Source organism: Onychostruthus taczanowskii, unplaced genomic scaffold, assembly GCF_017590055.1.
Source record: "Onychostruthus taczanowskii isolate IOZ18803 unplaced genomic scaffold, ASM1759005v1 scaffold25, whole genome shotgun sequence".
Taxonomy (NCBI): domain Eukaryota; kingdom Metazoa; phylum Chordata; class Aves; order Passeriformes; family Passeridae; genus Onychostruthus; species Onychostruthus taczanowskii.
The window spans coordinates 1,526,980-1,554,043 of record NW_024499796.1 but is presented as its reverse complement, the minus strand read 5'-3'; the positions used below and the strand labels follow the sequence as shown (position 1 = coordinate 1,554,043).

Genomic DNA, 27,064 nt, shown 5'->3' with positions numbered 1-27,064 from the left:
TGGAGAGGACATGGGACACACAGAGGGAGGCTCTGGGCAGACAACAGAGGCTGAGCTGCCCAGGGGGCTGGGCAGCACCATGTGTGGGTCAGGGCACTCAGACCACAGCTCCTCACTCCCCTGGGCTGCTCCTCAAACATCAGAACGCGGCCCAAAGGAGCACCCACCATCCCTGCTCTGCAGAAAGGACCTGGAAGCTGCAGCCACCCCCTCTCTGCACCAGCATCGAGAGGGACAAATGTGCCAGCGACTAAGGGCTGCACTCAGAGGATGAGGATGGTTTGGTGGGATCCATGTAGGCCTACCAGGGGTAGCCACCTAACCTCCAGCCAGCTGACAGACAGCCCCTAGCACAGGGAAAGCACAAGTGAATATGATGGACAGGAGAGGAGAGTTTAGCCAGCAGACCAACAGACAAGGACATCAAAAAAATAAGATTATACTTACGAGATGCTAGAGATTCCAGGAGATGCAGAGAAAAAGAGAGAAAAGAGGAATTTATTAGTGCTCAGGCCCAGCCAGCATTCTGAGGGAATTCTCACTCCAGAAGGAATATTTATTGTAAGGTGGAAGGAAATTGCTTTTTAAATTAAATATTTCTCAGTGGTGAGATTCCTCCTTGACTGAGCTCAATCCTCCCTGGGGCAGGGCTGACATGTGGCTTGGATGCAAACTGAGCTCCACACAGACCCAGAGAATGTGCAGATGTACAAGAGCTGAGTGTGGCCCGACAGGCTGTGGAACCACGAGCTCCTGGAGCAGGGAGAGCTGCTCCCACCATGACAAACACTGCTGAAGCTGGCTCATGCTGCCTGCTCCATGAAGGGAGCAAGCACAGCAGGTTGAAAACACTGCAGCAGAGACCAGGGGCCACCCCAGCACTTTGGGGAGGTGCCCTGAACTCCTGGAGGAGTTTCTGTGTCACTTCTAGAGGCAGCACAGAAGCTCTAGAAATGTTAACCAAGGAACCACATCTACCAAGGGACTTGCTCCTCAAGGGTTCCCTTGGGGCACCATTCCCCAAACCAACCCCACAATGGCCTTCAAGCCCAGACATGGGCCATCATCCTCTAACAGATCTGCCCAGAAAATACAAATTCAGACAGCAAAGGCTGTGTCCAAATGTGCTAATTTTTCTCATGGTTTGTGAGTCACATCAGAACTGTGAAATACCATTGGCTGTTATCAGACAATATCTTTTAAATTTTTTTTTTCTGGATATGCAGCTACCCCACTCCTCAACTCCAGATCCAGCCCTCCCCTGCATGAATCCTTCTGGGTCTGGTCCAGTCTGGGTTATGCCAAGAGAAATAACCAGCCTCTTTTCAGGATTTAGGGAGGGAAAAGCACAAGGGAAAGAAGAAATGTCAGAGAAACAAGAGTACAAAAAGGACACCAGATTAGACAAGAAGAAAAGAGAGCCAGAGAGCTGAGGGTGACTCAGACACTGGAAGAAACACACAGGAAAAAGGTGGCAAGGCTGGGGAAGGGCCTTGGAAGGTAGAACAGCCTCTTGTTTTCCTCTCTGCTTGCCTTAGTTTTCCAGTCAGGTAGGAAATACTCAAAACCAGGAAGGCACTCCCTGGCAAGCTGGCACAACCTGGAGAAGAGGCTTTCCTCAATCTCCTGAGCCCTTTGAGAGCTGCCTCCTCCCAAACTCAGCACCCCAGAGCCTGCATGGAGTGTGGAGAGAAAGGTTCCTCCTAACTCACACCGCTTCATACTTTGCAGGGATTTTACTGACACTTTTTCACACGTGCAGAGCTGCAGGGCTTCCTTATCGCAGAGGAAGGCACCTCTGGGGAGTGAGGGATGCAGGGCAAGCCTGGAATACCCTTCCCTTGGAAAGTGTGTGCAGCAGAAGCAGCTGGTGGAGGGTCTCAGCTGGTGATCCACAGGACCCTTGCTCTGCAGAGGTGGCCAGGCCACAGTGTCACAGACAAAATCAGGGAAGCAGAGAAGAGCAAGGTAACCCGAGGAGTTAAAGAAGGTAAAACCAAACAAATGCAAAGAAGTAGGGAAGAACTGGTAAGTAGGAAAGAAAATTAAAAAGAGACAAATTTCTCTCGTTCTCTCTTATCCCTGAACAGTGATGCCAAACACACAACTCCTGCTCCAGGCTCTGAGCTTTGAGCTCAGACCCTGAGGTACAGAACGAAAGCCACAGCAGCGGTTTCACTTACGCTTGCATAGTTGTAGTAGCAGTGTGAAAACTGAAGAGGTTCTCCTTCGGGAACCAGGTTCGTATGGGAACATCATCTGCAAGAGAGAGAGAGCCTGAGCACCCAGCAGGCACAGACACCCTTCAGACAGCCACATTTCCTCCCCAGGCTCTTTCTCTCAGGACTTTCCTTCAGCATCTTGCCCTGACTGAACACTTCAAGTCTCATCCTCCTCATATAAATGCACACTGCCACCGAGTGTTCTGCAAATTCATGCTAAGTCTGTCTATCAGGCTACTAAGGGAAGAATAAAAGCTCTATCTTAACCATTGGAGATTACAATAATCCAAGAATTACAGGACTGACATTTGAACTGGGAAAAAAAAAAAACAGGGAAAAGAAACATTTTTCATTAAAAGCATTTTCCTGTCTCTGCCTTTTCCCTTATATCATTGATTTAAACTGTCCCATTCCTCCAGTTCTTTCTGACACAGCCCAGTGATGAAAAGCATTTACCTTCCACTCAGAACAGTAAGCCTGAAATAGCCTCTCTTCTTCTGCCACTGAAGTTTCAATAAACCCCTCTCACACCTGCTCCTGGTGGCTTGGCCTTCAGGAGTTCCCCTGGTTTGGAAGTCAAACCACCCATCAGCTCCACAACCTGCAGGTAACTGAGCTGATTTAGTCACCTCTCTTTGGAAACTGCCCTGGCTAAACCAATTGTGGGGGGTTTTTTCCTATTTCCAGGGCATCAGAACACTACATCACCTTCACTGAATGACCATTAAGACAAAAAACAAAATAAGTCACCAATTATGTGTGTGGTGACCAGGAGGAGGAACCTGCCCACGCAGCAGCTCCTGCTGAGAACTCTCAGGCTGGAGTCAGGCAGGCAAGGAATCAGGGGGGTATTGAAATCCACTGCCACAACACTTGTGAGAGCTCAGTGAACTGGATTCCTGGGGTTGGGGGCTACCTGATTTTTCATCTTGCTTCACACCCAATTTGCGACTCCCTTGCCTAATGCCTTGCCCCATGTTGCTGATTGTGTCTTGCCTCAGTTTTTGAAGTCTTCAGATCTGACAATATTTAATATTCTGGCATTGTCAAGGTATTTTCAAATTCACTTTCACTGGCCCAAGCCAGTTAAATTCCACATGCCCACTGCAGGCATAATTACTACAGACCAGCTATCTTACCAAATGTTTTGTACAGATCACCATATCCTACAGATTATTCCCTGAAAGTACAGAAAGTGGCTGCAATTACAGATGCAAAAAATGCCAAGTGCAGCTGGGGAGCCTTCCTTTGAAGTGCAGCTTCCAAGAAATCTATAGAAAGCTGTAGCAGACACTCCTTCTCAGCTCACAGTTTACGTCAAGTCTTGTTTAAAAGCACTCCAAGGAAATATGTATGTTAAATGAAACTGCATTCCAGTATGCTAAAGACTTCTGCTGCAGTCCCAAAGTCTGCTCTCCTCCAAAACACAGAGACAGAAGCAAAGCAGAACAACTCAGACTGTAAATGAGTTACTTGTTTGAAGCCTCCAACCCACAGAAGTGGCGAAGGAGAAGTTGTACAAATTCCTTTTTAGCCAACAATTCTGTATAGGCTTCTCAGGGACTACTCATCCCAAAGGACTGACAGTCTCTTCATGTGTTTTACAGCTTTTAAGCCACAGGCTTTGGTTCAAAGCAGAGCTTATGAACAACAGCTAATATCTTTAGGAGGCTCTGCCTGCACATTGCTGGGAGCTTTCTCTCCTTTTCTCACAACTGGAGTTAACTTAGGAAAAATATCCTTGCCCTCCACACAGCACTCAATGTGGAATAAAGGATTTGGGACCCTTCAGAGGACAGAACATCAGCAGAGGAGCTCACAGGTAGGAACTGGGCAGTACAGCTCAGCTCCTGAGCTCACTCACTGAATTAAAATTCAGATCATGGGCATGGCTGTTGCTGCCAGAAGCAGGCAGCACATCCTTTCTGGCCAGGCAGAGCAGCTTGTTCTCCTTTCCTTTCACCATCAACTGTGAGGAAACAGTGGAGGAGCCAGGGGCCTGGTAAGACTGGAGGGACACCACCACCACCACCATCCAGCATCTCCAGCCACTTCCCACTGCACCCAAATCCCAGCATCTCTGTCCATGAGTGGATGTGTGGGTATCAGATGCTGGGAGCAGACCAGGGGATGACAGCTTGTGCTGCCCTGGAATGGTGTCAGGCATCAGAAACTCAGCACCAAAACCCATGTTCAGTGATGCCAATGGGGCCTGGCTGCCATAAGGGCTGGTTTGCAGCAGCAACTTGTCATGGGAATGCAAACTGAAGCAGCACTGGCAGGTGAACCCTGGGGAAATCAGCCTCTCCTGCCTCCACTCCGCTCTGCTGCCTTTCCCCTGCTAGCCAGGCAGGAAGGACATGCCAGGGAATTCTTGCAACCTGTGGCACTTGTGCTGTTCAGTTGTGGGGTTATCTGAGCGGCAGCACTTGGACGGAGAGTGAAAATAAGACCAAGCTGAGGGAATTCTCCTTCCATGGTGCCAGTGCTGGGATGGAATTTGGGCTTGGGGACACAGCCCTGCCTGTGCAGCCACACATGTCAGGACCCAGAGGCTTGAGACGAGCACCCAGAGGAGCTGCTGAATCATGGAATGCCCGTGGGGGCATCCAAAGGTCCTGCACTAACCACTCTGCTCCCATTTAAGTGACTATTCTGACACATTTTCAGAAAGAATCTCCACTCCACACTGATGACTGGACCCAATGAAAATGGCTGCCTGGCTGAAAACAGATACTGAATTCCAAGGCCCAGTAACAGCATCTCCTTGAAGGAATCACCAGCATAGGTTTTCTAGCAAACACAGCTCCAGCTATGAGGAGTTAAACCCCTCCATTAAAGCTGTGGAGCTTTGCCTTGCTTCTGTATCAAGTAACTTCCTTCAGTCCCACAGTGCAATTCTGATTTGTCCAGGTGTGTTGGTTTGGGCTGGGATAAAGCTCATTTTCTTCACAGAAGCTCCTTTGGGGCACATAAAATGTCTGCTGTGAATCCCAAAAAATCCCAGGGAACAGAGGAACAATGCTTAAAAATCATGCACAGGATTTCAGGGAACTGCAGCTTTTCCACACGTTTCATAATCAGCTATTTTTTCATTACTATTCTTCAGTTTAAGCCATATATTCATGTGGCCATGTAATTTCAGGTATCTAGGCATGAAAACATGGTCCAGGACGCCAAACCTTTGGTGATTTTACCTGTAGTAAACACCACTGCAGTATTTATCAGAAAACTCTGAACCCAGGGAAGATGGACAGTTTGATCTCCTCAGTCGTTATACACAGTTTCTTTTCAAGGAGAAAACCCTGACCCTTCCTGGCCAGACTCTCTGCTCTAAATGCCTTGATGTGTGTTTACAGAAAAAATCAGACAAATTAGGCCAGACTCTTTGCCAGCCCCATACAGGCAAAGATGGACTGCACATCAGTTTATAATTCAAAGCACACAGACATGTATTTGATTAATGGTTCAGTTTTTAAGGACAATTTTTTTTTAATGGAATGGAATAATTACAAGCACTCTTCCCTGAGAACATTAAGCCACGAAGAAAGGAGGGAAAAAGTCCAACACTGTGTTATTTGCTAGTATTTGTAGGAAGCCCATGAGGTGGCACTACATGAGTGGCTTCCAGCCCTGCAAACAAGAATTTTGGGAACACACCAAAGTACAGAACACCATAACTTGAGGCTCCCACAGAGCAGTTCAGAAAGATCTCCTCTGCCCAGCAAGAGGCAGAGAAGGATCCTGCTCTGAACTGGGATGAGCATGGATGCAGGGTTTTGATAGAGACCTTCCTCTTTTGCTCTTCCTCCACAGAAAAGGAGCTCCCTGAGCTGTGTGAAGTCATGAAAACCACCACAGCAGCCTCTGATGACCAAGAGCTAGGATCAGCTGGCCTCCAGCTGAGCTCAGCTTCTTGCAAACTCCTCCCTTGACAATCCCTTTCCAGGAATTCTGCCCCCGGTACCAGAAGGGCCCTGGATCAAAACCCCTGTGCTGGGATGAGATGGGTGTCACCTTTTGCGTCAGCTGATGTGGTGGCTGACAGTCTGGTCAGAGGGAGAGAGTCAGATAAACTTTCCCAGACATTCCTCTGGGAAGTTTTGAGAAAGCTCAGAGAAAGAATTAGAACAATCCTGCAGCTGGTGTTTTGATTGTAAAATGTGTTGTTAATTGTAAAATGTTTACAAGTAGGGTGCTGTTCCTAATTAACCAATAGTAGGAAGATTATTACATATAATTATTATATTTAATGTTAAACATTATTATAAATATTTAATATTATTATTGTTATTATTAGATAATAATACACAGTCTCAAGCTGTATCTGGGAAGGTATAGATTGGATACTAGGAAAAAAAATTTCACTGAAAGAATAATAAAGTAGTGGAATGTTTTTCCCAGGGAGGTGGTAGAATCACCATCTCTGGATGTGTTTAAAGAAAGACTGGACATGGCACTTGGTGCTACAGTCTAGTTGAGGTGTTAGACGTCTCTTCCAACCTCATTATTCTGTGATTCTGTGATTCTGTAATTAAAAAACAATCAAGTCCACCTTTATGGTAACTGTCTATAAAAAAAATGTGTAGTTTCTAATAAACTTTGCATTTTACCTTCTGAGACCTTAGAGTCTATAGATCACTTTATTCACCTGTCCTCAATACAACAACCCAGCACTCACTTACCAGACACTCGATCGACACTGTACATCCTCTCCAGCCTTTTCCTGTGCCACCCAGCCTCGCCAGGTGGGTGCTGCTCCAGCTCAATGGACTGCTGGGAAGGGGCAGCCAGCCTGGAGCAGTTGGGGCACTCCTTGGAGCCCTGGCGGCCACCCGGCCAGGCCTTGCAGTGCCGGACGCCGTGCGAGCTGCCGGCGCCGTGCGCGTGGTGGCCGTGGTGACATTCCTCGTGGGCAGCCCCCTTCATCACCACCAGTTCCATGCTGTCATTCTCGTGCTCCGACAGCATCGGCCTCTCTCCAGAGATGGTGTAGACTCGTGGCTTGGGACCCTCGCTCGGCATCTTCTCCGCCTGCTCCTCGGTGAAGCTCCTCTCAAATTTGCCGTCCGAGATGACTGAGAGCCTGCGCTTGTTCTGGGCCACCTGCTGCATCTCAGGGGAGTCCTCCTGCCCGATGTAGGAGTCTGCTAGCAGGTGATCTGAAACAAAAGACACATTTTCCTTAAAGCAAAGCCCCACAGACACTGGAAAATTCAGGAAGCTCTTTGCTACCGCTGTGTAGAGGAGACAGACACAGGAGGTCCTCGCAAGAACCACTTCAGATGAACGTGTGCCCTTCACCACCTTCTAAACCTTCAGAGCAGGCACTGAAATGGGAGATATTTCTCACAGAGAGGCCCAATATTTTAAGCATGTGTGGCCACCCAACAACTCTAGCAGCAAATGCAGGTCTCATTGCACAGCCTGAAAATGCTGCCATGCAAGACAGCCCTAGTTCAGCTGCAGCCCTGTTCAGCCACACGAGGGCTACAGAGGTGTACCAGGACAAGGACCAGCACCACCTTCTCCAAGTGCCAAATTCTGAGTGTTTGGCGCATTAAGATCTTTCAGTACACTGGCAAAGGGGCTAACCAACAAGGTTTGTTTGGTTTTTTTTCCTCCTGATTTTCTGCCAGGTGGTTTGACATGAAAGAAATGCAGCAAGCCTTCAGCTGGCAGCTGCAGCACAGCACCCCGCTCGCGGCACACCCCAGTCTCACAGATGGCCACGGCTCGGCCCGTGGGAGCTGTCCTGGAAGAAAACACAGCCGCTCCCTGTGCAGGGTAGGAAGATCCAAAGGAGAGAGGCCCATGAGTGCAACTATCTTTGGAGCCCACACACTGGATGAAGTGCCAGGAAATCTCAGCATTTCCATGGCAATTCCATGCATGAACCCAACAGTAGCTCCCACCCACCTGCTAATCCTTTTTCAAGTGGCTGTTAATTACCTCTTACACTTCCCTTCAGATGGGAAGCAGCTCAGGGACTGGCAAAAAGACTCAGCAGGGAATGCATTATTTATGTGACTGCTACCCAAAAAATGAAATCATTAGTGTCCAGCACAGACAGAAGCACTTAAAACAGAGGCAGAAAGCAAACCCAAGATTTTACTTCAGTAGATATTTATGAAACATAACTTCTTCAGTTACCGAGCCATGACCTGGAGGAACTCATCCACAATTTGAAGGCTTGGCTACCTTGCAACTTGGCATGAAGTGAAGGAGGAAGAGGAGAACAACCCCTGGACAAGAGCGGTGGTGTAAGTGCCCAGACATTCCTCTGGGAAGCTGCCAACACGGACATTTCACTCCTGCCACATTCTGCTGCCCATAAAGTGCTGCTGTGCCCCTCTGAGTGGAGCCTTCCCAAGCTGAGGCCATACACAGTCAGCTTTTGAATCTGAAATCCATCCTGGAAAATGCTCACATTGCCCAGGGCCTCTCCCCCTGCTCTGCTTGCAACCAGAACTGAGCTAGTACCGGTACAGTGTGTCACCCTTGTCTCATTTTTCTGCTTGAGATACAACTTCCCCCAGCACCACTAGGAAGTAAATCAGTCTCTGGCCACGCTGCTCAAGAAGTGACTGTCAGGGCTGTTCAGGCTGACACAAGTCAGGTTTCCTTTTATTTGTCTCCTCACAGTCTTTGGATACTGGAGCTGGTCAGGAGGAGACACTGTAAGAGTCCTGAAGAAAGAGCTGCGCCTTTTGAACCTGCAGCTGATGCTCTGTCCAGGCTTCATATGAAGTCAAAAATCCATGTCCAGGTGTAGTGAGGGGTAGTGCCCCTCAGATACAGCCCAGATAGTGTGAAAGGCTGGCAGGGCTCTACTCTGCCCCATGGTCAGTGTGGACATTTGCACCTGCTCCAGGAGGAGCCTGACGGACAGCAAGGGCCATTGCAGTGGAAGAAGGTGCTCCACAGGCTGTCATCCCAAAGCCTGTACCCACCTGCAGGGTACAGTGTCAGAGATCAGTGCAGAGAGTGCTCACAGGCCCCAGAGTCTCTCAAACCACGTGTCACCCCTCAAGAGGCAGCAGGTCCCTACATCTGTTCTCCAGCAGCTCAGATCCTCCCCAGCTCCAGGATTAACCAGGCTCTAGAGTGGGCATGTCTTGGGAAAACACCACGGAACGACTCCCTGAGATCTGCCAAGATCTGTGCTCACTAATAGTGCCAAACAAACCATTTTTAAAATTAAAAACAAAGGCCAGCTCTAAGTACTCTTCTCAACTTGTCAAATTTACTAATCTGTGTGGGCACAGTGACGCTACAGATTTCTTAAGACACCACAAAATCGTGGCTGACAGCTGCCCCTGCTCCTCCTGAAACTGATACTTGTATGGGAGATGCACAGCCTCCTCAAAGGGAACACACAGGAGTGTCACCTTCACTCACACACTGACAGCTCTGGAATTCAGAGATCCAGGAATTCCTGAGCCCTGGGATCTGTGGCTAAATGGAAAAATGAAGTCCCCAAAGCACAGTATGCCTGAAAACGCTGATGATCACAGGAGCTAAGAGACCAATTCCAATCTCTCTTTTATAAGCACTGAGGTCTGTTCAGCTCCATAAAATTTACAGACATTTCAGGGGCCCATGACTGGTGTCAAGAGTAAATTTTTTACTGAAATCCTGGCAGGACTGACCAGATATATATGACATAAACTACCTACCTGATCTAGCATGTAAAATGTGAGGATAATTCTTTCTTCCTACCTTACTTGTCCCCTCCTCAAAGTGTTTTCACTTGTACTTATGTAAGAGTTTTCATGATCTACACTACAAAGGGTTGCCAGCACACCAGTGTGCTTTCTTTTTGTAAAACAATTGGATAATTCTTCATTTTCATTCAATTTAGCACCTTCAGTAATTACACACTGGAGAAGCAACTTCATATGCCAAGGGAATACGAAGCTTTATTCAAGAGCAGTCATTAATAAAGAATTTATCTACAGAAAAAAACAGTGTGGAAGGAAAAGAGATTCAAACATCCATCATAATGAATTATTGGCCTGTAGAACAGAATCCACACCATTTCAGGAGTCTGTGCATTCACATACACAAGGTAACACACACCAAGATGTGACCAGCGACCCTTGTCTGTGCTTGCAGTGAACAGGATTCAGGTGCCAAACACTGCACTTGTTGCCACGAAGGCATTTGAGGCTAATAGTTTGCTTCTGCTAGGAAAGAGGTCAGGCTGGTCCTGAAATCAATGCTGGATTAGAGCTGAGCCACAGGGATGTTGGGTGAGGAGAACCAAGGGACAGGAGCTCAGCAATGACTGGAGCTGCCTTCTGGAGTCAGCTGCAGCAGGCTGCTGTTAACACCCTCGAGCTGCTGCTCCCTTTTTTCATTTCACATGGCTCTTGTCACCTCTCCCACTCCCAGCTGCTCCATCCTCCTGCCACGGCAGCCCCTGCCAGTGTGACTGGGCAGCCTGGCACAGCTCCCTCCCCTCCACCATGCCATGGAGCTGCCCTGGGAACGACTCTGCTCCCCCACCTGCTGCCTTCAGCAGCAACACCTGTGTCTCACACTGCTGCAAAGCTACTTAGGACCAGATAAATCAGCTTCCTCAGGTTCTCTTTTCACCTTGATTCTTGCTCTACGTGGATTTATTGTGCATGAGGAACTGAGCAGCAAGACGAAAGGAAGAAGACCAGCGTGCTTGATCCGTAGATCGTGTATCCATTGGTACCAGAAACATCCAGGTGGTATTTCCATCACTTCCCTGCCCACCTGGGCCAAGTCCAGCAGGGACATCCAGTCCTGAGGGCCAAACCACTTCTCACCCTCCTCATTATGTACTTGAACACACAACCTTTTTTCTTTTTTGCTTCACTTGCTGCTGTCTGACACTTCTTTCTTCACCTTCCACACAGCACTGCCCAACACAGGCCACATGCATGACCAAAGACTGACAGCAGTGACAATCTGTGCTGGGAAACTGGCAGTGTCTTGGGAAATAAAGAACACACATTCTCAGCACATGTAGTTCCTGATAATTAGGCAGTAAATTAATACTAATTTATTAGTATTAGATACTTACAATACATCCTTTCTCATTCAGTAGCTCTAGCTGGAGCACTCACTCTGACTTAGGGAACTGAGAAAGGGCTCGCACATTTTCCTTTCACTGCCACCACGTTTCTCCAGAGCAGGGAACGTGCTGGGATCAGCCCCCACTGACTGATGCCTATCCACAACTTTGGAGCCAACTCCTGTCTGCTGCAGACTGCCTTGTGACCCCCTGGGACGAGAAGTTTATAAATCAAGGCAGCATATAGCTACAAGGCACAGACAGAAGCTCCAAATCCAAATTTATTCCTGTATTTAGCAGCTGAACTGATGATTAAAGCACCTCAGATTTAAAGCCTCCGCTCCAGCATCAGAGGCAAAGTGGCAAAGGGGAATCCAGATAAACCCTATTAAAAGAACATCTGTCATCTCGGCAAAAAAAAATTCAGAGAGACAGTTCTTTCTTCCCTGTTCCTCCTCAGCTGGAACTCTCTGGACCTGATGTTTATGACAAGTAAGTTCCAACTTTAAATCAAAGAACTGCCACAGTCCCTGAAGATGAATGGAAAGTTTTTGGGTGTACGTACATGGCCTTGCTCATCGAAGTAGGAATGAATTTAATGATGTTTTTACCTTGCACCAGGAGGAATCCAGCTGATTCCCTCAGTGAGGGGAGCACAGAGGTGCACTGGCCAGAGCTGAGGGTGCTGCAAAACCCATAACAACCATTCAAATGGCACAGCTGAGAAGTTTCTCTTGCAATCACAACTCCAAGACCTCCCACATGCCTGTCACTGCCCCTCAGGTGTGCTGGCAGGTCCTGCTCTCCTCTGCTCCCTCTCAGAGATGTAATGCAGAGCTTCTCCCCATGCCAGCTCTGTTCTCCCAACAACATGACCCCAGGCAGCCCACCTCGCTGGGCTCAGGGCTGAAATGTGATCAAGTCATGGGAAAAAATGGGAATTTTTCTTCAAGTTATTGAAGCATGAGGCAGGGATATCAAAATGGAAGATACAACAATTAAAAAAAAGTGACAGTGGCATTTCAGCCATGCAGTAGCTTCAAAGCCAAATGAGTAGATGGAATCACAGAATAGCTGGGGTTGGAAGGGATCTCTGAAGATCATCCAGTCCAAGTCCCTGCCAAGGCAGGGTCACCTGGAACAGGTAACACAGGAACATGTCCAGGTGGGTTTGGAATGTCTCCAGAGAGGGAGACTCCACACCCTCCCCGGACACCCGATCCAGAGCTCTTTTTCCCTTCCTCATGTTGGGGTGGAACTTCTTGTGTTTTAGTTTATGGCCATTGCTCCCTGTCCTGTCACTGGCACCACGGAACAGAGTCTGGCACCATCCTCTGACACCCCTTGGGGATATTTATGTGCACTAATCAGATCCCCTCTGAGACTGCTCTGCTCCAGACTAACCACACCTAGCTCCTGCAGTCTCTCCTCAGATGAGAGATGCTCCAGACCCCTCATCACCTTTGGACCCTCTCCAGCAGCTCCTTGTCTTTCCTGAGCCGTGCACAAGGACATGCACAGGGAACAGGCAAAGGCTGCTTCTGGAAGGGAGCTGCTCTGAGAAACCAGAAGGTCACTTAACTATGACAAAATGGTTCCAATTAGTCTTCCCTGCTCAAATGGGCTTTGAAAACAAACAAACTCAAGATAGCATTGACCTGGCATCTCATAGGTGAGTAACCTTTTAGTCTGGCCTGTAACATTAATGTGAATAGATGAAATTGCTACTGTGAGACATGACCCAAAGGAGCAAGTGGCAGCTCCATCACCGGCCTCAGCATCTCCATGGTAACACCGTGACCTAGGTCTTTGTTCCCTTTGTAAGCCAACAACACATTCCACAGCAAGTTTAGGATACACCCACACCATCCTTACACTGGCTGATGCTAGATGAGGCCTGAAGCCCTCAGAGATGAGATTTCATATCCCTGCTCTGTCCTGAGCTCAGGCCACCTACAACTTACTCCAGAGCATGGGCTTTACCCAAAAAGGCCACCACCACCTCATCAGCACAGGGATACACTGAGAGCAGGACCAGCTGCAATGCTGGGTCTGTCCTGGGGACAGGACAAACATCTCTAGAGAAAAAGGCCAACCTGGTGCTTACTCTGAACCAGGCTGGGCTGGCAGCTCCACAGTCTAAACCCAGGAAATGGAATGTCCCTCTCAGAGCACTGCACAGCTGCAGCTTTTATTTGCTGTGCTCAGCTCACAGGTCACTCAGCCTGAAGCACCTATGAAGCCTCACCTGGGGTCTCTCTAACCCCATGCCAGTTTCTGGCAGCATCAGGAAGCTCCTCTGTGCCTGGCTGCTCCCTCCACACAGACTCACAGCCAAAGCCCAAGCGACTGATCCAGTGGTGGCTCCACACCCAGTACAGACACAAACATGGTTTTGCTCCTGCCACCCCTTCCCACTGCCACTTGGCTTGGGGAAGCTCACAAGGGCCCTCTTCTCCTTACACACTCACACTGATGACTGAAAAATCATGCAAAATCATGCACATGCAAAAAAAAAAAAAACCCAACAAACAAACAAAAAAAACCCCCAAACAAACAACAAAAACAAAACAAAACAAAACAAAACAAAAAAAAAAAAAAAAAAAAAAAAAACCAAAAAAAACCAAACAAATAACAAAGACAAAAAAAAAAAAAACAAAAAAAAAACCAAAAACAAAACAAAACAAAAAAAAAAACCCAAAGGAAAGACACAAAGATGATTTTGAGCTTAAAAAGAAGCTTTTCCAGTTTCAGGTAACTGCCCCCTTTGGTCTGTCCTGCTGCAAACCAGCAGCCATGCTGGTTTAGCAGGAGCCATGGAGAATTTGGCTCAAGGCCTTCTAGACAGCTCCTGCCCAAGGCCCATCACCTCTGCAGCACCAAGGACACTTTATATTTGATCTCTCCCTCTCTTGTTTCCAAAGCCTTTCCCACACAGCTTGCCCACAGCAGCTGGTCACAGCAGGCAGCCCAGTGATGCATCCTACAGGCCCCGACTCCAGCAGCAGCAGCTGCCCTCCCAATAACCCCACTGAGCAAAACAGATTAATAAAGTAAAAAACTCCCACAGCTCCCTCCTGATCCTTGTGTCTGAATCCCAGCTCACCAGGATGGATCCCTGCTTCCCCAGACAGCAGGGAATTTCTCAAAGGCTCTGCTTGCTGTCCTTCTCAATGTCACTGCCCCATGCCCTGGTACCTTTTCTTCTCACAGTTCCAGAACATGGAGATAAAATCTAATGTGCATTATCTCAGTGTGGGGCCTCTGACACCTAAGCTGGAGAATGTCCAAAATTCCATGAGCTCTGTACGACCGATTACATGCTTTATTCTCTGCAGCCTTTTTACACTTCCCTTTCACATTTTAATCCCTTTCTGTATCTTTCTTCTAAGTCTGTCCCAAGGGACACCCACTTCTACATTAAAAGGTACCAGAAAGCTACAATAGTCAGCAAAGACTCTGGCCACAGCCTTGGAGGCAGAATAAATGCTGAACGAGGCAGAGTGCTCTTCATGGGAACCTTCCCAGACCTCCAGTCTGCATAAATAAACCAGCAATTAAGAGAGGCAGGAAGAGAGCAGGAGATGCATCACCATCCTGGCACCAGCTCCCTCAACACATCCATATCCTGTCACCTGCAGCAGATTCCAACCCTCCCTTTCTTTCTAATTCCTCAAAATATTTTAAAGATCAGGGGACAAAAATCTGAGTGATCCCAAATAGACAACCCCTCCATCCTCTGCATTCATACCCCATCACCAGGCAACTGCCCTGTTCCAAAAGGGAAACAAAGGGAAGAAAACTCTGTATGGTCATCATCCCTGACAAAACCTCTGAGAAAGAGGAGAGGTAAATGCATCTCTCCAGTCACCTGGAAAAAAAACTCTTCCAGAATAAGACACAGGAGATAGGAATAGCCACACAACATTTCTGAGCCACGAAGTTCTTGGGCCTCTCATCAGCAAGAATCAGAAGCCGTAACCAACAAATGCTCCCCCTCACCTTTCTTCCCCTCAGGTACACCCTGCAACAACTGCAAGCCTTTCTACCTCGTGCAGCTGTGCAACTCCACAGCCCTGCCCAGCAAAGCAAGCAGAGCATGCACACTGCACTTTTACTGAAAACAGAAGGTTAACACAGCCTTGCACATAACTCAGCCCTTGGATGAGGCAGCTGACCTGTCCTGCTGATCTACAATCCCTGTGCAGCTCTTCATTACCACTCCCCAATTTCTCCAAGACATTCTGTCACACACAAACACACAAGCTCTCCAGAGGAGCCACCACAAATAGAAGTTATGACTGAAGAAGCAGCTCTTTGATCAGCTGTGGAATGTGAAGTTATGAGGGATGCAAAAGCCATTATATCTTTTCCTTTCCTTGGAGTCAAGGGACTAAAAAGATAAAGAAAGGCAAACTGAAATGGACAATCCTCAGAGAAGAAAGTGCAGCAGAAGTGGAGCAAGATGGGGCAGTGTCTGCACTTGGCATCTCCCTCCACATCTCCATGGATCTCCTGGGGCTGCCTGGGGCGTCAGAGCGTCACCCCTGTGCCGAGGAGCTGAACCAGCAGATAAAGCAGCAAAGAACTGACATCCCAAAGATTCACACCCGACTGCCCTGCACAGGGAGAGAGAAGGGTTCTAACTCTTGGGTGAAGAAAAGGAAGATCCTGCCCTTCCCTCCTCCATTTATGCCTCCATTGTCCCACTGATGGTTCTAGCGCCTTCCTGCTCCTCAAAATCCACAGCTCTTTTCTCTCACTGCATTCATCAGTGACTTTTTAAACATTTCTTAAACCATTTTTTTCTGGACTGAACCAAGGCCTGCCTCCTTCCAGTCATATTTAGGGCAGAGCCTTCATCCCAGCTCAGTCTGCTGGCGGTGCAGGCAGCACCTGGGTGCACAGCTGGGGTTCTGACAGCAGAAACAGGCCTGTCCTACCAGGTACAACACTCAGGTGAAAGGTCAGAGTTGACAGACACATACAGGCACTGAAGACTCCATTCTTTGGAGCACCGAGCTTTCAGGACTTAAGGCACCAACAAATGCAAGTGGGAATTCAACCACAGCATGCAGGGGGGCTTTGCACAGCTTCTCCCTGCTCACATTGCCTCTGCCTGCTCTCTGAGGAGCTGGAGCCCATTCAGGTCCCTCTGGATCTGTGCTACACCTTCAACTTCTGCAGCAGAGCCCTTCCCTTGCTTCCCTGGAGTCACTGGGTGGCAGCTCACACTGCAGCTCCAGCACCATGCCCAGCCAAAGGTGAAACTCCAGAACTCACACAAGTGATCCTGAGATGGAATTTCTGCAGGAAGGGAAGATGTGACTTCCCTGTGATCAGGCTGCTGGGATGAACTAAAAGGAGCCAAATTTTCTACTTGCAGTGTTTTTTATTGGATAGCAACCTTCCTACTGGGGTTATTTATAAAGAAGTGTTACAGACTGTGTTAAGTTATACATTGCAGAATTTCATAAGATGACTTAAAAATGACAATTCTTTTTTTTCCCTCCCCTCTTCCTCAGAATTCAGAGTAATTTCTAGGGAATTTTATTCCTTTCCAAGTGAATACTTAAGGATCCCGTAAGTATTGTGATATTTCCAAGTGTGTTTCTCACTGCTTCGTTCTTGCCTGTGACTACTAAATTCTCCTGGATTCAAAAACAACCTCAAGGCTGATACACCAAGGGGCAGTGAGTGAAAAGGCTTCCCCAGAGAGCTTATGGATGTCACAAGCAGAGACAGGGCTGAAATGCTGCTCTGGGAAGCCTCACTGTGGCACATGATCCAGCAGTCACACCAGCTCCATTTCCATGCTCTCCTAACCCACAGTCAGAGTAACCACGAGCACCCCAAGGATGAGTTAAACAAACATCAGCTTTTTAAGTGCATATAAGAGAGGCTCCCACTCCCTGGATCTGACCAGGGCTGCCCAGGCCTCGGGCACCTGAACAGATCTACAATTTCCTCTTGTCTCCATCAGAGATTCTCTGCCTGGCCCCAACATGACCCCACAGATACTACAAGGGCACTACAAAATGAGCAGGAGCCAACACTTCTTCCTGCTGGAAACTGGGTTGGGGGGGTTGCAAAAAGGACTGGCAGAGACTCCAGGTCACAAAAGCAGCTGCAGAAATGGCCACAATGGAAGGAAAAAAAATAAGGTTTGTACCAAACCCCAGCCCTTCCCTTTCTACCTCCACATGCTGTTCTTAGACTAAATATTAAAGTGTCTCTGGAGTTCTTCATGAAAAGAATCCAAGAAAACCTCGGTACATTGTCTTAGAGCCTTTCCATTCACAACATTAGCACAATTCAGCCAAGGACAACTTGAAGGTCATTAGAACAGATCCAAGAGAAAAGGAAAGGACTCAACTGGCTGCCAAAGACTGTGTGACTGCTCTTAGAGCAAGAGGCATCTCTTGTACAGGCTTAAACACACAGAGCTTACCTAAAATTATAACATCACTCTACATTACATTCTATTTAATAACTTTATCCCCCTGCACAACAGCTAACAGCACAAAACAATTTGTTACTTGTTCACACAGACTTTCTGTGGATTCCACAGGATTTTCTGTAGGTTTTGCAATGAATTAACTGCTTGCATAACATGTCCTTTCATCACAGAAAAGATACAGCCCTGTTAGAAGTCAGTTGAGTTTATCCTGCACTCTCCTGGCCATCAAGCAGAACTCACGATAAGCTGATGGAGACAATATCTACATGGAAAATACTGACACATTAGCCAGCACATATAGTGCCCTCATCTAGGCAAATCTCACTTTAACCCCTGTTGAAGCAAACCCCTGGAATAAATCCAGATGTCACCTTTGCCAGCAAGGATTTACACCAGTGAACAGAATATAACTCACCTGTTTTTTATACCCCAGTGAAAGCAAAACCTAGGAGTCACAAACCAGTGCAGAAGCCTTGTGCAGTGCACTCAGTTCCCAGCTGCAACTTCTCGTAAGGATATCAGCTGCAGGGCTTGAATTTATGACAGGGCACTTGTCCCGTAACTGAACTCATCCCCACATCCCACCCAAGCCTTGGGTCACCAAACTGCCTTTTCTCCTTGGGGGCAACTCCTCCTGCCTCTCTGCTGCTGAGATCCCACTGTTCATGACAGATAAATAAATGTACTTTCATTCTAAGGCTATTAACCACAGGTGCAGGCACACATGGGCATAACCAAGGCACATCAGTTCTCTTACCTGAGCCGTTTCTGCCTTCAGGATGGTTTTGTGAAAGGTATTCTCCAAAAGCCCTCGCCGCTCTGTGTCCCAGTATCAGGAGGCAGCCAAGGAGAGAAAGAAAGAGATTTGAGATGCTTAAAGGCCAAGAAAAAAAGGAACAGTTCAACACACTGCAGTGCTCATGCAGCTGCCATTCCCTCAGCCTCAGGTGACACCCCTGGAAATTCACTGCCAGAGCAAGAAGCTTCCTCATTACACACCAGGATTCCAGTGGTTCTGGTGGAACATCAGTGTTTCCCCGGCCAAACTGGGAAACAGAGCTGGACTAGAAGTCCAGGACTCGTTTAGGCTCTAGATTCTCTGTTACAAAAATGAAAAAACAAAATTGAAATGTACCTGCACGAAATCTGTGATGCACACAGGAACTGTCTCCAGCCCCCCTGAGTTAACCCCCTCCTGGCAGCCCAGGAAGGAGGCATCTCCACTCCACAGCCAACCACCACTCCAAGCTCCTACAGGTCCTGAAAGCTCCCAGCTGGCAGCCACCACAGCTCAGATGTGGATGTTAATGCCCATTTTACCCACCTGAACCTTAAGTTCTCAAGCCCCAGCTATGTCAGCATTTGGATTACTGGACAAGCTTATTTGAGAGACACCCACAACCTCCCACAAAAGCAGTTCCTGCTTCTCTGATGGATTCCAGTCCTGTGGATGACCGAGATTTTACTGGAATATATTAAGAATCAAGCAAGCAGGGTGAGCTCAACCCTTATCACACATCCAGGCCTACGTAAGAGAGCAAACCTATGAATATTCCAACCAGGGAAGAGCTTTCTGCTTGCAACTCACACAGGAAAGGAATCCTTGGTCAAGGCATGGAATACAGTAACCTCCAGACTCCAACTGTCAGGGCATTTGTTATGTCCTGGTGGTGCGATTGCTCTCCTGTAGCTAACAGACCTGTGACTCAAGAGAGACAATACTAGAGCCAGGGTTTTCCCAGCCATCCATTTTCCCCAGGTTTGTACAACAATCTCTCCAAGGTCTGTAGCTGAGCTGCCACTGGGCAGGCCAGGGTGGAGACTGGCAAAGAAGGAGATGAAACAGCCACCCACCTCCTTGGTAAGCCAAGAAACCCACAGCTGAGCACCCTCAGCCCTCAAAAACATCAGCATATCCTGGGGAAGGACAAGATTTGCTGCAACAGAGAAGACTCTCCACACCAAGGCATCACATCCACTGTTCTCCTTCAGAGGTGCACAGCCTCAGAACATTCTCTCCAGCTTAAGCTGCAGCAAAAGGCTCATAATGGCCATTAGATATCTAGGAGGAAAATGACTTTGACCTCCAAAACCATGCATATCCCAGCTTGTGCAGCCAGGATCTTCCCCACTGCTTTTATGCACCACCTCCCTTAGGAGAAATGGTTAACAAGGCTCCAACGCACTTCCCAGAGTGACTCGGGCTGGAAGGAGTGGGAAGTCCATTTGTCTTCCACAGCCAGCAACACAGGATCAATATGAACAATGACGAAAGAGTAATTTAATCTCTCCAAGACTAAATTTCAGCACAGCCAAATGCAAAATGCTTTGGAGCAGTACAGCTGGAGCTGTGCAAGAAGAAAGGTTTAAGCTTCTGCATCTTTTCAGACTAACAGACAATGCTGAGGTTTTCCGTTTTTGGATTCTTACAGGTCCAGTTCCAGGCTGTACCTTTAGACACTGGCTTGGGGTGGCAGCTGCCCAAACTGTCCTCCTCAGTGCTTAACACCCCCAGAGGTGGTCACAAGGAGACTCTGTCACACAGGGAGCTCTATAATCAGCCCACAATCCCCACTGTGAAGAGCAAAGGGGTGACCATCGTGGTTCACCCATCTAGGAGGGCAAGCACCTCATGGATATTCCTGGCACCCTCAACCTTTCTGCCCAGGCAAAAAGCAGGACTTGATCCTGGAGCAACACCCAAATGCAAAGCTGGGAACTGGAGTGTGGCTGCTTCAGGGAAGTGGTTGAGTGAAAATCCCTGGAAATGGGGATGTGGCACTTGGGAACATGGTTTAGTGGTGGATGTGGCAGGGCTTGGTTGGCAGTTGGATTCATTGACCTTGGAGGTCTTTTCTAACCTTAACAGTTCTATGATTTTAACATCAGGCTACTCAGTTGCAAGAAAATTCCTGAGCTGCTTCTGTACTCCATCTCAGAGGTGGTTAAAGCCCAGAAAAAGCTTGCACACCACTAGCAACAGCACGGCTTTAATAAGATGGCTGGGCATGAGATTCCAAGATCTCTTCCACCAAATCTTCCAGGACTCCAAGGCTTCCCATGGAAATGCGTGTCTTTGCGAGGCATCACCAACACCATTCACAAACAGGGCATGCACTTAGGCCATTGGGAAAAACTCTGAGGCTTCTCTTTTGCATCAGCAGTCATTACATGTAGAAGAAATAATAGCAAGCAAGTTTTCAGGTAAATTATCAGTGAGAGAACATGGTGATTTATACAAAAAATGCTGAAATATGATGATCAATCTGTAACCAGTTCAAAAGCTCCACGAGCTCCAGATTCATCTGTCATTGTCTCCATTCATCTCTTTGCCAATGCCCGAAGCTGTTTTGTCTGTCTGAAAATCTGAACCAATGCTTCACCTTTAGCTTGCAAACCACGGGCTCAAAAAACCAGTACAAAGCATTTCCTAAGACCAAAATTGATAACTAGCTAAGACAGAGCCAGAGAAGCACTGCTGCCCTCCAGCCCACTGTATTCCATGGTGAAAACAGTGTCACTCAGTAAGAGCCCAAGCTGGAAGGTGCTGCAGTGTCTCTTGTTTCCCTAGGCAGAGGAGGGAGGAGGGTACAACCCCAGGTGCCAGAGCTCCCAGAGAACAGGTCATACACAGAGATCAGGCCACACCCAGAGCTCTTGTGCAGGTCAGAAGCAAGCTGGACATTGCTCAGAAGCATTGCTCCCTGCAGCTCTGTCCTGGCCATTCCACCCACGCCTCTCAGACCCTTCAGGCCAAGCCAAGAGCAAACAAACATGGACACGTGGGCACAGCTCCCCAGCCCCAGTGCACACAGCACAGTGTGCAATGGGGGGTTTCCAGCCAATTACACCCGAAACTCCAGGCTAATTATTCTGCCTATTATCTCAGTGGTTCCCTTCTACATTCCCACTTCCCCAGTGCCACCGGCTTCTCCTTGGCCGTGCCTCAGCGGATCTCCCGCAGATGTCTGCAAGTGCCCTTTGCCAAGGGGACTGTGATGGCCACACTTGCTCCTAATGGCTACCTGCCCCCTGCCAAGCCTTTTGTGTTCATTCCCTGCCCTCACAGTCATCCCAGCTCACCAGCACTCGCCTGGATCGTTATTGTGCCATTGCTCCGCTCTCCTTGGCTACCCATCGGCTCGATCAAAGTAAAGCCAGAGCACAATTCAAACAGATGGTTGCTGTTCTATTCATCCTATTCTTTTCTCTCTTTTTAGCTATTATCACAAGTCACACAATCAGACTTTTCTCTCAGCTCTGCCTCCTCTGTCACTGCCAATGGAGTTCAAGCCCCCTCACACCACCGGACAGCACTGGACATAAACCCCTTCAACTGAGTTCTGAGCAGAGACACCTTGGGATAATTTAACTGGCAAGAGATGAAAAAGGAAACTTGTTTCACATAAATGAGATGAATACAAGGTGCCTTACAGCTCCATGGGCCGGTGAGCTATAACCCTGAGTGTATGACACTGCAAAAGCTGCATACCAATGAGCAGGTAGCACTGAGAGGTGATCAGCTGATGACAGGACAAGTTCAGCCCTGACTCATTTGGAGAGAGGTTTTCATTCTAGTGGCAGAGCAGACCTGCATGTCACACAGTCAGCACAGCTTGATTTAACAAATGGACATCAAGCAGGGACCAGGGCTCTAGCACACTGTGCTGCTAAGTCTAACCAGCACAGACAAGCCTCAGAAAACACCAGCACTTCCTCCATCATTCCACCAGAATGGCTCCAGGGAGGAAAGGAGGGATGGGGCAGCACAACACAGGCAGCAAAGGCAGCTGCCCTTCTGGGGGCATTTTCCAGTACTCACTGTGCCTCAGATGTCGGAGCTGGGCTCGGGGCTGGAAGAGAACTGTGAAGAGGCACAGACAGTCTAGACAGAGATTTGCTGGAAGGAGCAAAGGCGCCAAATAACAAAGATCTCAATTACAATGTAATAAGCGCAGAATGGCCTTCATGTCTCTGAAATAATCACATCAACAGGATAAAAGGGGCCTTGATGCACACAAGCAGCTATGAGAAACTGATGCACATAAATTTATCCACCAAACTGACACTTACAGAGTGAAGAAATGCAGATTGAAACACTCAGAGATACAGGAAAGACCTCAGATAACTTCATTTAGCAGCAAGCTAAGCAAAACCTGGACTATTCAGGAGTATACACGGAACAATAAAGAACACCCACCACCTTCTCATGCTTCTTCAGAAGTAATGCCCAGAGAAGTTGCAGCAGGAATCTGTTGTGACAGCATCTGACAGTGCTGCATCTCAGGCATACAGGAGAGAAGAGACCTGCATCATCAGGACCTACATCCTCCTACAACAGCAATCCTGCTCTTGTCACCAAGCAGAGAAGGGAACACCTCCAGCACAGCTACAGTTAACAGCTCAGTCATTAAAGACTGGTGACACCTACGTTATTTAAGCCTAATAGTAACAATATCCTGACAAAAATCAGTTTTCTAAAATATCTATGTAGAGAAGTGGTAGCTGGAAAATTTTAATTTTAAAATTCTCACACTCAATAAAGGGAGATTGGACATCAGCAATGGGTCTTAGAGATCCCACAGTATTGGAGCAATTTATGATCATGAACTTTGGACAGGAGAAGAGATGAAGAGCAGCAGAAGTTAAAAGAAAAAGGCAGTCAGAGACAGTTCATACCTCCAATAATTCACAAGCAGAAAAGAAGAATCTAGACTCCATGAAGAACCCCAAGCTAAGCCAAAAATCACTCACGCAGGAAGAAGCCTGGGATAAGGTACATGGTCACTTACCTCTGCATTTCATCAATGAAAAATCCACCCTTTCAATAATGCTGTGTTCAAAGCCACTCTTCATCCCTCTCTAGGCAGGAAGAGAGGGAGTGAGACCAAATTCTTATCCCTCTGTGGGCTATCCTGGACTAGATGTCAAGGTCATGGAACCAGGCAAGACAAACCACACTGTAAATACAAATATTTCCCGTGCTAAAGACTGCAAGAAGAGATGGTTCTGGAACACCCAGCAAAAGCCTCATGTCTGTTTGCTCTCACCATCACGCTCTCCCAAAGAACAGCTGTAGGCCAGCACAATACAAAACAGAGCTGCAGGAAAACATCTGCTTTATTGCCTCATTTGGGGTGCCAGTGTTTTCCTGTAGGTGTCAAGGGACCAAGGGCAACGAAAGCCCATTTCTGAAGGGCTTTGGTTCATCTGCTCCCTCGGAAAAGTTCTGAGGAAGCCAAGGAGCACAAGTCAGACAGGCACAGCCAGGGCCCTGGAGAGGCTGTCAGCAGAGGGGCAGCACCAAGGTCACCGCTCAAGGACAACTGCGTCAGCCCTGCCTTCAGCACTGGGGCCCAGGAGCTGCAGGGCAATAAAAGCACACACAGGGAGGGAACAACCCCTCCTGACAGGGAGACCTCACATCCAAGCCCTTCCGAGGCGATCAGAGCAGCAGCACCAAGCGCAGCCCTGCCCGGGCGTGCAGGGCGCTGCAACTCCCCCAGGAGAAGACGACCACAGAGAACAAAGTCAGCAGCATCGTGGGTGCTCTCCACAGCATTGGCACAGAGCAATTGTGTCCTTAGTTTGTAAGGAGCTACTTAAAAGACCCAGCACACAACAAGCTGCATGGCGCTTAATTAATGCTCCTGGGGCATGAAACTCCCCTGAGTGGCTCTGCAGAGATTTTAATTTAACAATCTCGGGAGCCTGCACCTCCTGCCTGGATCCCATTACTCACACCAGCAAACAAGCCCTGCTTCTTCCCCAGTAAAACAGTCAAGTGTGCACACGCACTCCAGCCACACATAAGAAATACACACCATGGTCACTTGGACTTGCAGCAGAATTCCAGGAGATGATTTTTCTCTCTAAAGAGAAGTCATGACAAATATGAACAGGACAGAGCCCAGAAGATGCAGAGAAGCAATCCCAGGATCCCCAGCTGCCTACACCCACAGGGCACATGACCATTGCAGCAGTGCTACCCACACAGGTGACCCAAGTGCCCAGCCCTCGTGGGGCAGACAGAATGGTCTCTCTGTAGCCTTACCCAGTGTCCTACAGAGTCCTTGCTGTAGATAAGGATGAGGGAGATACATGGAGGAGAACCCAGGGCAGAGCAGAGGAGCTGTGTGTGATGTGCTCCATGAAACCTTTCAGCAGGTGTGTCATTGCTGCTGTAGGAATTCTAAGCATGAGAGAGCTCACAGGAGCAGGGACTGAGCCGTGCCTGGAGCGGCAGGATGGAGGCACATGGACAGCACCTGTCACCACCAGCACCTTCTCCACACAAAGAGGTTCTGCAGGGAACTCCTCGGCAAGTTCGCCGACCTCCTCACATGATTTTTGGATCAGGAATTTCTAGCACGAGTATCAATAGGGAGACACATAAAAGCACCTGTCCTGTGCCATGGTCTACGTGATCAGACACTTCTCAAGGGCATTATGTCCCCCAGCCCAAACCCACTCATAACTTTTCTGGTCAAACCACCTTACTTCACAGAGACACCACCGAGCTCCCGCAAACCTGTACCTGCAGCTTGTCAGCAGGTATGGAGCAAACCAGAACCCCCGAGGCACCTCCTGGACTCCACAGCTGAGAGAACCTGAGCAGCATCTGCCCACCCTGGTGTAGGCTAACAAGTCATTACACTCAAAACACATTAGTTGCTCCCAAACACCCACACTACCATTTGAAACCCTACCAATTACTGAGTGTGTTGTTTGTGTGACTGCCTAATCCCACTCCCAGAACCCCATTGCTGCACTTATGGTGCTTTACGTGTCATTTCTGTATATGCACCTGGCTGACATCACCACAAAGAATCCCACTTCCAAATCTCTGAATGCCACAGAAAGCATTCATGTTTTCATGACTGGTTATGGGCAGGGTGCAACAAAACGCAGGGAGAAGTTGCAGGCTGTGCCTGGAGAGCTTTCCCTCGAGATACTCCAGAGTTTGAAGGATGGGTTTCTTCACAACTCAAACAGATGGCAAGGTACAAGCTTTGCATCTCTTCACTTCAAGCCTTAAGACTTCTCTTTCCTCTGAGCACAGCAGAGATGCCGTAATGCTGAGTTACAGAGAGAGGTGACTGAGATCTTTCAGCAACATGGACTGAGTCCTACACATGACTCCAGGTTATTCTAATGCAATTTTGTCTAACAACACAAAGGAGGCGTTATATAATGCAGTTGAAAAGTTTAATTTCTCCCAATTTTTCCCCAGCAGCAAAGAGCCAGTCTAGCTGAAGCAGAGATAGTGACAGACCTACTCCCTGGCACAGCTGAAAAAGCTGCGCCAATGCCCCCAAACAGTCACCGGGTGACTGCTGTGACACTTGCACTGCAGCGTGGGAGAAGGGTCCTTTCATCTGGGAAAGGGCACTAAGGCAAAGCTCATCTTTGACAGCTTTTTTAACCTAAGTACCACTAAGCAGCAAATATATTTTCTCCCATGCTTGATACTGAAAAGCACTGGGATCAGGCAGTGAGTGAAATATTACATTGTAGGACAAGCAATATAAAACCAGAACAGGCACAATATAGAACCCACATCCCCTAACCGGTCCACGTAGTGGCTTGGGACGCTGCTGGGGAGGGCAGACGTGGCGGGTGCAGATTTTCACAGAGCAGTTTTTCCATTCAAAGGAGCGAGACCCCTTGAAGGTGGCTGCTGACTTTGCCCGCGCACACGCACACGGCATTTCAGCAGAGGAGAAACCACAGGGCACACTGACCGCGCTTCCGAATTCCCGAAGATTATAATGATCCATCCCCGACAAATCCACTTCTGACACGCTCTTTGCCAACCCAGCAAATAAACCCCTGCGGGTGCTGTGGCCGGGGACGCCTCTGGAGACAAGTCACCCCTTGAGAGGCTGCGGGTCCGGGGGGTGCAAGGGCGGCACGGCCGCCCGCTGCCACCAGTGTGCGGCTGGTCTGGGGGATCGGGGCAGCCAGCGACAGGGACCCGCCGGCAGGTGCCACTCCCCAGCCCCGCATGGCCCTGGGGCACAAGCCCCGGGTCGTGCCCGCACCGGTACCTGGGCTCGTCCCGAGGGTCTCGGGGCTCCCCCCAGCCCGGTACGACCCCCGAGGCGGCCGGGGGCGAGCAGGGTGCCGGCACCGCGAGGCCCCCCGAGGCACCGCCCGCCGCGCCCCGGGCACCCACCTCACTTTGGCCGCCACGGACGACATGGCCTCGTTCCTGAGCGTCTTCCTTTTGGACACGGCTGTGCCCATATTCGCGCGGGGGGTCGCGGCCGGGGGAGCGCTCATCGCCGGGCCCCGCGGCTGCCCATGCCGGGGCGCGCCGCCGCCCCTCGC

The 27,064-nt window shown here is 48.7% G+C and overlaps 1 protein-coding gene across 7 annotated transcripts in view; it reads right to left on the bottom strand.

Annotated features, from left to right (window-relative positions):
• NSMF (NMDA receptor synaptonuclear signaling and neuronal migration factor) overlaps positions 1–27,064 on the bottom strand; it is a 47,756-nt gene that overhangs the window by 20,616 nt on the left and 76 nt on the right. For 3 of the 7 annotated variants that reach the window (XM_041406784.1, XM_041406782.1, XM_041406785.1), the window contains exons 1-5: positions 26,910–27,050; positions 18,489–18,550; positions 6,908–7,384; positions 2,184–2,259; positions 448–453 (exon numbers count right to left, since the gene is read on the bottom strand). In XM_041406784.1, coding sequence (XP_041262718.1) covers positions 448–453; positions 2,184–2,259; positions 6,908–7,384; positions 18,489–18,550; positions 26,910–27,016 — 728 coding nt within the window. In that variant the 5' untranslated portion in view covers positions 27,017–27,050. Of the gene's footprint in view, positions 1–447; positions 454–2,183; positions 2,260–6,907; positions 7,385–18,488; positions 18,551–26,909 lie in introns of all 7 variants that reach the window. The other 4 variants (XM_041406781.1, XM_041406783.1, XM_041406786.1 and 1 more) reach the window with 2 other exon arrangements.